This window comes from Silurus aristotelis, assembly GCF_946808225.1.
Source record: "Silurus aristotelis genome assembly, chromosome: 2".
NCBI classification, from domain to species: Eukaryota; Metazoa; Chordata; class Actinopteri; order Siluriformes; family Siluridae; genus Silurus; species Silurus aristotelis.
Window position 1 is genome coordinate 25393151 of NC_139575.1, and position 13207 is coordinate 25406357.

The 13207-nt window shown below is 38.4% G+C and overlaps 1 protein-coding gene across 3 annotated transcripts in view; it reads right to left on the reverse strand.

Annotated features, from left to right (window-relative positions):
- Window positions 1-13207, reverse strand: part of cacna2d2a (calcium channel, voltage-dependent, alpha 2/delta subunit 2a) — a 224953-nt gene that overhangs the window by 107590 nt on the left and 104156 nt on the right. For 2 of the 3 annotated variants that reach the window (XM_083529148.1, XM_083529147.1), the window contains exon 4: window positions 3128-3187. In XM_083529148.1, the coding sequence (XP_083385274.1) occupies window positions 3128-3187 (60 nt within the window). Of the gene's footprint in view, window positions 1-3127; window positions 3188-5380; window positions 5519-13207 lie in introns of those variants that run through there. The other variant, XM_083529149.1, reaches the window with a different exon arrangement.

A 13207-nucleotide genomic window follows, 5' to 3' on the forward strand; every position in this document is an offset into this window, starting at 1 on the left:
TACAATTTGCTATATCTTTGACCAACCCTGCACACAGTATTGCACAACACAATGCAGGACAACATACATCTCACACACACACACACACACACACACACACACACACACACACACACACACACACACTTTTTTCACAATTCTAAATTTTTATACTATTTTGTGTTTGTTCTGTGTATGCCTCACTAAATCTCTCTCTCTCTCTCTCTCTCTCTCTCTCTCTCTCTCTCTCTCTCTCTCTCTCTCTCTCTCTCTCTCTCTCTCTCTCTCTCTCTCTCTCTCTCTACGTCTATCTCATTGTCTTTTTCTCTCAGCCTCTCTTACTCTCTCCTACTGCTTTAACACGCTTTTCACTCTGGGTCCCTAATGTGCCCAAAAAGCATGGAGGCCTAATCTAATTACAATGTCAGTCAGCAGTCTTCAGCCAGAAAAAAGGAAACAGCATACATTTGCCAAACAAGAGAGCGAGCGAGAGAAATAAAGAGTGAGAGAGTTAGCAAGCAAGCAAGCTAACCAGAATCACCAAAGACACTCGTCCTCACGAAAGGACATGTCTCCTCGCGTGAAGGTGCTGAAATGATTTGGGCCGCCACAGTGCTTCATTACCTGGCCTAATTATAAAAGCAAATGAAATCAGCTCCGTGATACATTATTAATGCCCGCACCCCCATTAGGTCTCATTTGCAGTGTTTGCAACAATATGACATTTTCAAACTGTTTTCATGGCTGATTAGAAATGAGGAGGGCTGATAACAGGGTGGAGATGGAAAGAGGGAGAGGCGGGGCTAGAAGAGAGAAGCAAAAGGGTAGAGAGAGAGAGAGAGAGAGAGAGAGAGAGAGAGAGAGAGAGAGAGAGAGAGAGAGAGAGAGAGAGAGAGAGAGTACGGAAGGTAGACATGTGAAGAGAAAATAAAAGGACGAAGAAATAGAATCAACAAAAGTGTGTTTTTGGCATTAGGCATAAGAAAGAAGAAAGATGAGCTAGAGACAAAAGACGAGTGTATTTGGTTGCAGCGCTCCAAGCGAGGAGTGTGCCACGTGATAGACATCTCTTTCCCCGCCTCCCTGTGACTGCAGTGGCTAAGCAGCCATGAACAGAAATGGGCTCTCGCGGTGAGGAGGTTTCATAATTATTAGCTTTAGAGTCTTTTTCTCAAATATCCCTCGGGAGGCATGGGGTTAAAATTCCATTTGTAGGAAGTGTAGCATGACAGCAAGCATGGTCTCCCTGGAGACAGACGGCAGAGTGTGTGTGGTGCCAGCACTTTTTATTTTTTTTTGTAAAGGATATTTGGAGTGCATAGCTGTGAATAAAGGCTGGAATATACAATAGTGGCGTTTGCATGTGTGTAAAAGTGCTGCCTGGATGTTCAGCTGCTGCACAAATTATTATGTGGGACACGATCAAATGAGAGCAACTCTCTTATCAAACAGTCGATTCATTTTCTAGACCAGAGGTATTCAAACTGCGGGGCGTGCCCCAGAGGCATGGGTGATGGGCTGAGATGGAAAATAAATGTTTAATAAGTCAACCAGATGTAGAGCCCTTACGTACCCTGGATATGAGCTGTGCATTTAATGGCAGTTGAACCAACTGACATTTGGACAAGTGCTTCCATACCCTCCTGTATTACCTGAAGCCTGAACCTGCTCTTTCCTCCATTTTGATTTGATGACAAAGCTAAGCATAGTGGCCACTGTATTTGGTTGCTTTATCGTGGTCCACTACTGCATGAATTAATTCTATATCTACAAACTGCACCTATACTGTAGCTTTATCTCATAAAAGGTCAAATGTGTAACGCGTCCTTATTAATGTATTTTACAAAACATCAGGACAGGAGGGCGTAGGCCTTTATTAATGGCACAATGCTAACAAACATGACTCCTGTCTATGCACTTGCTCTTAAACGAAAGCAGTAGCAATCATAGTTACATAAATGAAAATAGGATGAGCATTTATTACACTTCATCCCATCTGTGGAAATGTGAAGGAAAACCTGTGTAATGGAGTTCATAGTTGAATCGTGCCTAAAAGCCTATTTTAACTGCAAATATTTAATTTAATATAGTTATAGCCAGTGTTGTGCTCTTACTAAAAAACAGTAACTAGTTACAGTTACTCGTTACTTCATTCAAAAAGTAACTCCGTTACTTTGTTGATTACTTACACCAAAAAGTAATGTGTTACTGTTAAAAGTAACTTTTTAGTTACTTTTTTAAAGAACCTTCTTTAATGTTCCTATTAATGCCCTTTTATGCGTTATGGTCTACAAACACAAAACTGACTTATACACAAAGTAATTTTTAAACACTATTTTATTGAAGTCAGAGCAGCACAAACTGAATATATCACAAGGATTTCTGAAATAAATAACAAAACAAGCTGAATAATATATTCAAAATCAAAAACTAATGTGGCTTCTGCTGTTGTGTTGAGCTCTTAAACATGTTCCTTTCACAGCTGAAGTATGAAAACTATCAACAATGTAGAACAGAACACCGGGTTAGCTTCTAGCTTCTAGCTCCTCAGGCATGGAGTTCCTGGAGGAGCTTCGACAGATTAGAGTTGTTGTTTATCGCAGTAGATACGAGCTTCGAACCAGAAAGACACAACTTACATTTGACTTAAAAGTTTTTGTCTTTATACTCAACTAAAGTGAAATAATGAGCATATTTCCACTTTGAAAAACTCGTCTTGCTCTCGCCTCGACTCGCCATTACTGCCGCACAGACCTGAATAAACGGAGACACGCCCACAGTGCGTCTTCTTCGTGTTTACAGTGGTTCATCCAAAAATCCTACAATGCGTCTTCTTCGTGTTTACAGTGGTTTATCCACCAATCCTACAATGCGACGCTGCTGTAAGCAGGTTAGGCTGTAGTCTACACTTCAGCCGAAATTAATTCATTTAAAAAAGTAACGGGTAATTTGACGTTACTGCCCAACACTGGTTATAGCTGTGTTCACATTTACTTTTTTATTCACTGTGCCCCAATGACAGATATGGGGCAAAATTTAGGGCTTGAGCTCTATTCACTCTACAGGATGTAGGTACCTGAATGCACATCACTGCACTTCACATTAATGCAAGACAAGATTGGAAAGAAACAAATTATAGCATGCTTACTGTAATGTTGTCCCGCCAGGGGTGCAACGTCTGGATCTGCTCCGCCTCTTTGGCCAGCCTCTGTAGAAAACATAAAAGGTTAAAAGGTCAGAGGATACAGTTTCTGTTTCATTGGACTGATATTGCATTTTGATTTATCTACCAGGCAAATACAGAAGGCAAAATAGAGAAGCAAAGGCTGCAGTTTTGCAGTACATTACAGAAAAGAAATGAACTGTATATGGGGACTCAAGGGTGTAATTTGAGAATTTCAAAGTAATTAAATAGTCAACACATTGCTAAAAAAGAGCAATAAACAATGGCATAATGTGATCCGAGGCACACAGATAATAACTAGTTCCTGACAGATTATTTGCTAAACTAATTGTTTCCTGGATCTGCGCAGAGCTCAGAGATTAGTGCATGAGATTGTAGTGATTCAGAAGCCTGGATCACGGGGCACACCCTCGCCACGCTTCCCAAAGCAAAAGCAAACAGCAATTTTTACTGCTGGCAAGAGCGCATATATTTCAAAAAAAGGAAGTAAATAATTAATCATCTATTCATTTCCATGTTGGAATACCTAAATGGTGTACTCCTGATGATATATCTTAATTCTACAGTTTATCATTTGTAGAAATTAGCTAATGCAAAAAAACAAAACAATGTATGATGTTTTGGACACTTGATTTTTCCTGCCCTATGTGGTTCATCCCCAAAATGTACTACAATGTTGGCATAGATGTGGAAGCATTACCCTTTCCTTTCTCTTAAACTAGTCGACCCAGACTTGTTCAAGCATGACAATGCTACTTCTGCACAAAACAGGCATCTTGAAGATATTTTAAAATGGTTTAAAGTGTAAGATCTTGAGTGACCCACTATAAAGCTCAGACAACAATACTACTGAACACCTTTAAGAATGAACTGGAACACTGACTGCACCCCAGGCTTCCTCACTGTGCATCAGAGTGAAGGTTATTATAACAGCAAATGGGGACTAAATGTATAATGGAATGTCCAAAAAGGACATATAAATCTAATGGTCAGGTAAGTGCGAATTTCCAGTAGGTATAGATGATTTGAACAATCCTGAATTATTACTCTGTGTTCATTGTAAAAGATGTAATACTGCAGCACTACAGTACACTTCACTGCATTAGTAATAAAATATTACATCAATAGACCTAAAGCAATAAATACAATTCTCTAAATACAACAATCTGAGTGCTGGATAGAGCTGCCGCGACACATGTTCATAGTGCCATAATTTCTAAAGAATGAATAAATCGAATTTTATTAATTTTTTTTTTTGCATGTTTGTCATACTTTAATATTTCAAATCATCAAACTTATTCAAATATTAGTAAAAGATAACACAAGTGAACACATCAACAGTTTTTCAATAATTTATTATTGAGGGAAAACAAAATCCAAAACCACATGGCCCTGTGTGAAAAAGTGTTTGCCCCCCTGTAGGACACCTGAGTTCAATTAAGTTTTGGATTTTGTTTCTGTAGTTTTTTTTGTTTTTGTTTTTGTTTAAAGTGTGAGAAACATGCAAATAAATAAGAAATCAGGAAGGGGCAAACACTTTTTCACACCACTGTGGATACTTTTTTTTTCTCAATTGTCTACTTGACTTCCATTTTTCCATTTTAAAATTAAGTCCCACCTTCATCTAGTTCTGCTATTATTTACAATTCAGGACAACTAAAAGCTTACACAAAACATATGCAACTACAGTACCTAAGTAACTAAGTACAGACTTGTGTGACATAAAATCTTCTCTCAGCATGTGCCACAATATTCAGTAGCTTTTTATTCCCCTAGGATACACCTAGGGTTTTAAGTCTTGAAGTATGAAATGATAGCCACGTTCAGTTTTCCTTTCACCCGGAATAAGTCTCCAACTTTCCTATGAAGAATGCATGTGTCTTAAAAACAAAAACTTTTAGAGCTTCACCTAAAGTATGTTATGACCACTAAATATAGCAAAAGAGGAGTCTTGTTTTTCTTCTCTAACACAACAGCACACAAGACAATTGCCACACCGTCTGGAAATCTAGCCCCTTCTACCCACTTTAGACTGAGTAACTAATTTGTAAAGATAATATTTAAAAATTACTGTTTACTTTGACTAATTTTACTTTGCATAAATGTTAAACAACCTGAAAAATGAAGTAGCTACACATTAGCCATTATTCATTATATGTCATGTCATTGTATCATATTGTCAAAATCAAAAATAGTTTTTTTATGTAATAAAAAATATCTGATACATGAATAATAAAATGTCCGAACCCCTACAGGAAAAGAACTCTAGGCTGGATCAGCATTTTACACTAAATCTATTTAAAACCCGGAGATTTTTTTTTCTCTCATGTTCCCCTTCATAATCCTCACAGCGAGTGTCTGGGTCATGTCCAGACTCAACCCACTCACACCTGCCCTCTTGTCAGCTACCTGTTAGAGAGCAGGATGCCAACACCCACTCGTAATCACATGCTCAGACATGAAGTCCTGTGCTCCTGTCCTCGCTGCTAAACGACCAACAGTACAAAACTGCCACTTACACATCAAGAAAACATTTAATTGAGGCCTTTACAATGCCAATTACATATGCAAAGTTATATACAGCAGATTCATCTTGGCTTTAAACGCTGTCCAGCACGTCGGTTCTACACAAACATATTTCGGAATATTATCATAATAGCAACCGTTCAGGCGAGCGGGGCTAATTTAAGGGCAGCTATGTGTAATGGTGTGGCCATTACGAATAATGTGCAATTCCAAATGACACTGCGCTCCCATGGGCCAATTCCAGCTGTATTAAAACCACAGTGCCACACGAGATTGTTTTCAACAAACCCGAGGGCACTGATGGTGTATTTTTCTTTTTGCATGTCATCACTAGCTTCAAAGAACAATACTAGATGCTTTTAGCTCAACATCGAATATTCTATTTGATGATACAATCAGTACCCAAAGAGCTGAAATATAACATTGATTAATCAGAAGAATGTTTTCACAGAGGACCAGGGAGAGTTAATGATAGTCCATGAAACTATACTGGGAATTAAAAAAGAATTATCATCCTTACGGTTTGCTCAGAACATCATAACTTCAATATCACTTTGTCTGTAGCATAAGATTTCTGTACCCCATTCCTGCTCACATTCAGAATACATGAAGGTGTGCAGACCATTTCCTTGTTACTGTCCTTTACAGCTAAATAAAATGTGAATACATTTGACAAGTAAATTGAACTGTGAGCATGTTCAACTTTATTTGGCAGACACTATTATCCAGAGTGACTTAACAATGATCTAATTTATAAAACTAAGCAGTTGAGGATCAAGGGCCAGCAGTAGCAGTTTGATTGGACTGAGATTTGAACCTCTGATCAGAAGTCTAACATCTGAGCTACGCACCACTGAGCTACCCAGTCCCTTTCATTTAATGTAGAGCCTGTCTTCAGGTATGTGCCATTGGTTGTTCCAACTTTTTCCTAACAAAAGCCAAAAATCTAACTTGATTAAAAGATTAAAAATAGAACATGCCTCTATAATCTGCTACTAAAAAATGGCGTGAAATTTATAGTACAATTGGAAATTTTTCACTTTATTGTACAGTAGACTTTAATGCCTAATTTAACTATTCAGTGACATGAGAGACATGAATCTGGTCCTTATTTTTAAAAAGTTTTTTCCCCATCTTTTTTCTCTTCACAGGCCAAATCAAAGGTCACCACTGGCCCTAGTCTGGAATATCTGTTTTAGAGGCTGAAACAGAGAACATTTTTGAGGACATTGTTATTAATATGAAAAAGACCGTTGTTCTTCATTCAAGATCAGCTGTTGAGCGATATGGAGGAGTCAGTAGACAGGCATGAGCTTTAGTGCTGCACACTTTCAGTTCCAGAATCAATGATTACAGCAATTGTCAGCCGAGTTTCAATGTTTTATTTGTCACACCAAGTACAAGTACTTCATTTCTGTACTTAAGTAGATTTTTCTGGTATGAGTATTTTACTTCCCTAATTATTTTGGAATGTTTTTTTTACCTCCACTTATTACATTTTTACATAAATATCTGTACTTTGTACTTTTTACATTTTCAAACCAGGCTCGTTACTTTAGTTTTAATCTATTTGGTGGCACAATCAATATTTTTTCTCATTGAGCGCCGCTTTTTCAGCCCATTAATCTATTTTTTGTCATTGTGTGGCTTTTTCAATCTATCACTGGTGTATAATTTCCTGGCTTTTATGCACCACAGATGTAGGCTAGCCTATGAAGCTAACAACAAGTAAGGCAGGAGGCAACAAAAAGTATAGCTGATGTGGATGATCAGAGGAAGTCAGTGATCTGAGAACGGAGACATTCCATTGAAGTGAAATAAGTGAGAAGAGTTTTGCATAATTAAATGTTAGAATTAGAATGTTTTTCAAACCAGCAAAGAGAGTCCTTGCAATATCTTCATTAGGAGTGATCAAATTTGAGTATAATATGAGGTCCAGTTACCAGTGTGACTAAAACAGGTAGTAGTAATGGCTACTTTTTACTTAAGTACATGTCAGAGCCCAAACTTCTTTATTTTAACTTAAGTAAAAAAGTGTAGTTAGTACTTTTACCGGAGTCTTTCAAAATATGAGAATCTGTACTTCTACTTGAGTAAGGGTGAATGTGAGTACTTTTGCCATCTCTGTGTCACATACACAGTTATTTACAGTTTATAACTTGCCGCAAAATGAGAGCCTGACTTACTTCTCCTTAGACTGGGCATTAAAAAATAGTAGTAGAAGTTAGGAAGACTAGAAAGGCTAAGTCTACAGTAGAAGTTAAGCTAAAATGAAAGTGTCTAAGCATATGCATGCAAAATGTGCTAAAAGTAGGAATGTGCAAAATATGTAGGTATGTTATGTATAGTAACAATACAAAGTGTTCTTAAGGGATCTATATAGTGAATATATCTTTGTTAAAGAGTCTTATGAACTGTGTAAAAAAAAAAGCTTCTCCCAAATCTCTTGCCTGATTGCAGAACAGACTGTTACCAGGGTGGGTGGAGACTTTGATGATTTTTGCAGCTCTGGTACTGCATCGCCTGGTGGAGATGTCATGCAGAGATGGGAGAGCAAACCCGGAGATGCGCTCAGCTAAGCGCACAACTCTCTGCAGGCATTTGTGGTGCTGGGTTGAGCAGTTTCCTTGACATGCTGAGATGCAGTGAGTCAGGAAACTTTCTATAGCTGCAGTATAGAAAATTTTCAGGATCAATGGGGGAGCCCCCAAAAATCCTCAACAGCCTCAGATGGTACAACCATTGTCTGGTTTTGTTTACCAGAGTTTGGATGTTATGAGTCCACATCAGGTCCTAAGTGATACCTGAAGCTGCTACACCTTTTACAGGGGCCTCGCCAATTAAGGATGGGGTGTAGTATTAGATTTAATGCATTTTAAGAATAGGTACATTGTTAAACAATATTAGCCAGAAAAAAATAAACACTGACGGGTGAAAAGAATAGCATTAATTATATTACGGCAATGTTACCTCAGTCAGTTCCTGAAGTTGTGTTGAAAGCAGAAAAACTAGGCAAGCAATGGAATCTAAATGCCTTTGGCAAGGCAATAATTGTTATGGCTAGATAACTGGCTCCAAGCATATCTAAAACAGCAGGTCTTATGAGGTGCTTCCAGTATGCAGTGCTCAGTACCTAAACCAAAATTGGTCCAAGGAAGTACAAGTGCTGAACCGCAAAGGAAAGTTCTAGCTCTCCAATGCTCACTAATGGGCTAAATTGTGATTGCATAAAATGATATGGTTTCAGCAGTGGCCTTCAAATTCCACAGATCGTAATACGATTGGCCATCCTATAAGATGTGCTGGAAATCAAGTCTGACCTACGAAAGCCCCATATAAATCACATAAATTAACTTACAGGACAAAGTATCTCCTGCTAAATTCTTGGTGCCAGATATCACAGCACAGAATTAAAGATGCTGCAGAGTCCATGCCTTAACAGGTCAGAGCAGTTTTGGTGGCACAAGGGGAACCTTACTAGTTTATGTGTTGCATCTATTGTGAAAAGTTCACCAAAGTATTTTTTTTTATGAGGAATAACTAACTAACTTTTTTTTTCGGCTTCTCCCGTTAGGGGTCGCCACAGAGGATCTTCCGCATGTTTGATTTGGCACATGTTTTTACGCTGGATGCCCTTCCTAACGCAACCCTCCCACATTTATCCGGGCTTGGGATCGGCACTGAAAGTGGCTGGGGTTCGTTCCCTGACTGGAGATCGAACCCGGGCCGCAGCGGTGAGAGCACCGCATCCTAACCACTAAACCACCAGGGAACTTAATGAGGAATCTATGTAATAAATTATAACGAAAAATAAAGATATTATGGGGGGGGAGTGGTGGCTCCAGCGGTTAAGGCGCTGGGTTACCGATCAGAAGGTCGGGGGTTCAAGCCCCGGTATCGCCAAGCTGCCACTCTTGGGCCCTTGTGCAAGGCCCTTAACCCTCTATGCTCCAGGGGACCCTTACGAGAAAAATAAATCAAGGACCGTGACGTCGGAGCGACGTGGGGCCGCCTTCCCGTGGGCTCACCACTTGCAGGAGGGACCGTAAGGGACGGTGCTGTTAGGATTGGGCAGCAGTCGAAGGCGGGGGCCTTGACAGCCCGATCCCTGGACACGGAGAAGTGTCTGGGGAATCTGCTTAGACTGCTGCCCCCGCGACCCGAATTACGGATAAGCGGGAGAAGATGAGATGGAAAAAAAAAAATAAAGATATTATAAGAAACATATTCGACTGCTTATCCAAATGAGTTTTAACCAGATTTAAAGCTGCCTGAGTATGATAATAAAAAAGTCTTCTCTTCAGAAATGAGCTGTGGCTCAAGAGTACAATAAAGGCCTTCTACGAGAGGGTAATTTGGGGTCAAACTCATTTAATGTTGAAACTATTAGGAGCAGTGCAATTATTATTTACAGATGACATTCAGAGATCATTAGACAATTGATTTACATACAGTTACTCCTGCTTATGTAATTGTGATACATATAGTTGAACTGAGATGGCATTTAGTTAGATTTTTCAGAACTCTGTGGTGAATATTTACTGCAAAATGCATATCCTCACCAGGGATGTGACATTATACCGGTATGTCATAATAAGGGAACCTGAAATAACAGTATCGTTTAATGAAAGACTGGTTCTGATGATGAGAAACCTAAAATGCATTTTACAGCTTCAAACAAACATCCCAGACAAAAAAAAAATAAACTAAAGTAGTACTTCTATGGGGCTTGATTAACATAAAACCGTGACGGAAAGAATTAAGCACAATGGGGCGTGCAGTAATAGGAAAACAATCAAAACATGAAGCGTGTGACTTTATTGCCATGAAGCTGATTATATTTTCCTACAAAATCATCCTTCAAAGAGTTTTATTCCTCTATTGCCTCTGTAGTATTTTTTGTATATATTTATAAATATATATTTACTGTATGTTATACTATTATACATATATTGTGTGTGTGTGTGTATATATATATATATATATATATATATATATATATATATATATATATATATATATATATATATATATATTAAGGCTGTCAAAATTAACTCATCAATAACACGTTAAAGCAAATTCATTTTAGCGAAACTAATTTTATTAATACACAATTAAGGCAGCACGTGTTTCTGTTTGCCCCCTTTTATAAAAAATATAAATAAATGAATATAAAAGAAGCTAAATTAAAACCTTAGACGCAACACACATTTATTAACGGCGTCCTTTCTTTACTCAGATATGAAAGAAAATAAATACTCCAGTGCAAAATAATGTTTAATCACGAAACATTTGTTTAACTGATATGCACCAAGCCTCAAATCAAGCGCCAAATTAAATGTTGTGAAAACACAACAAAATTTCCATTTGGTGTCTTGATGATTTTCGTAAATTAAAACACCATAATTACTATAAAAAATTTACAAGAATATTTTGTCTTTATGCTCTATGTGGAGTGTGGTTTCACTAATAATAAACATACATTTGCATAAAGCATCTATATTTGTCTATGGCCATGTTGATTAAAGTAATAAAAACTTGAAAAGTAGTAATTTAAGGTACATTTAGAACAGATAAAAATATGCGATTAAGTTGCAATTAATCACGAATAAATATTTGAATCGAATGACAGCCCTAATATACAGTATCTCACATAAGTGAGTACACCCGTCACATTTCAGCAACTATTTTATTATAATCTTCTCAAAGAACATGTACTTAAGAAATGAAATGGATATATTTCAGTATATTTAATGTGCAGCTTATATAGCAGTATAGATTTACTGTCCTTTGAAAATAATTCAATATACAGCCGTTATTGTCTAAATAGCTGGCAACAAAGGTAAGTACATCCTAACAGTTGTGTGACCATGCAAAGCCACATGTCCTATTCATCATGTTCATGTTTTTGTCTGCTTGGCAGGACCGTTTGTGTATCATGTATTAGAGCAGTAAAAGTTGTTGCTTTGAGTACAATTCTTTCATACTGACCACTGGATGTTCAACATGGCACTTTATGATAAAGAACTCTCTGAGGATTTGAGAATTAGAATTGTTGCTCTCCACAAAGATAGCCGAGGCTATAAGAAGATCGGTAACACCCTGAAACTGACTTACAGTACAGTGGTTAGGGTCATATCGAGGTTTTACAAGATGGTTTCCACTCAGAAGGGGCCTCCTAAACGTCCATCAAAGAAGTTGAGTCCCCATGCTGTGCGACAGCTGCAGAAACTGCCTTAAAAAAAACAGACACATGAGTGCTGCAGCATTGCTTTAGAGGTTAAAGAAGCAGAAGGTCGGCTTGTCAGTGCTCAGACCATACGCAGCACACTGCAACAATGTTTGCAGGGCTGTCTTCCCAGAAGGAAACCTCTTCTGAAGCTGGTTTACAAGAAAGCCTGCAAACAGTTTGCTAAAGACAACCTGTCCAAGAGCATGAATTACTGGAACCATGTTCTGTGGTCTGATGAGACTAAGACAAACTTGTTTGGCTCAAATAGTGTCCAGCATGTGTGGCGACGCCCTGGTGAGGAGAAAAATAAAAATTGTGTCTTGCCTACAGTTAAGCATGGTGGTGGTGGCATCATGGTCTGGGGCTGCATGAGTGCTGCTGGTACTGGGGAGCTGCGGTTTATTGAGGGAAACATGGATTCCAACATGTATTGTAACATTTTGAAGCAGAACATGAGGCCCTCTCTTCAGAAACTGGGCTGAATGCAGTTTTCCAACATAATAACAACCCTAAACACACCGCTTAGATGACAACTGAAGGTGGTGGAGTGGCCAAGTATGTCTTCAGATCTGAACCCTTTTGACCTGTGCGGCATCCTCAAGCGGAAGGTGGAGAAGTGCCATGTGTCAAACATCCAACAGCTCCGTGATGTCATTATGGAGGAGTGGAAGAGGATCCCAGCAACAACCTGTGCAGCTCTGGTGAATTCCAGGCCCAGGAGGATTAAGGTGGTGCAAGATAACAATAGTGCTTATACAAATTATTGACATTTTGGACACAGTTTTGTCTCAGTAAATATATTTCTAAAGGTGCTACTAACATGAAATTTAACCAAAACAAACCATAGATATCCATGAATTAAGTTATGTGTAATAATGTGAAATGACACAGGGTATTTACCTATATACAACATGATGTATTTAATACTTCGTACAAAAGTCTTTGTTGGTAATGACAGCTGCAAAACATCTCCTGTATGGGAAAACTAGTTGCATGCATGATTTTAGCCCATTCTTCTACACAAACTGTCATCAACTCTTAAAGGTTCTGTGGCCTTTTCTATGAACTCTGATCTTTAGTTCTTTTAATAGATTTTCAATTGGATTCAAGTCAGGTGATTGGCTGCACCATTCTAGCAGCTTTATTTTCTTTCTCAAAAAACAATTGAGAGTTTCCTTGGCTGTGTGTTTGGGATCATTGTCTTGCTGAAAGGTCCACCCTCATTTCATCCTCATCATCCTGGTAGATGGCAGCAGATTTATATCAAAAACGTCTCGGTACATTTT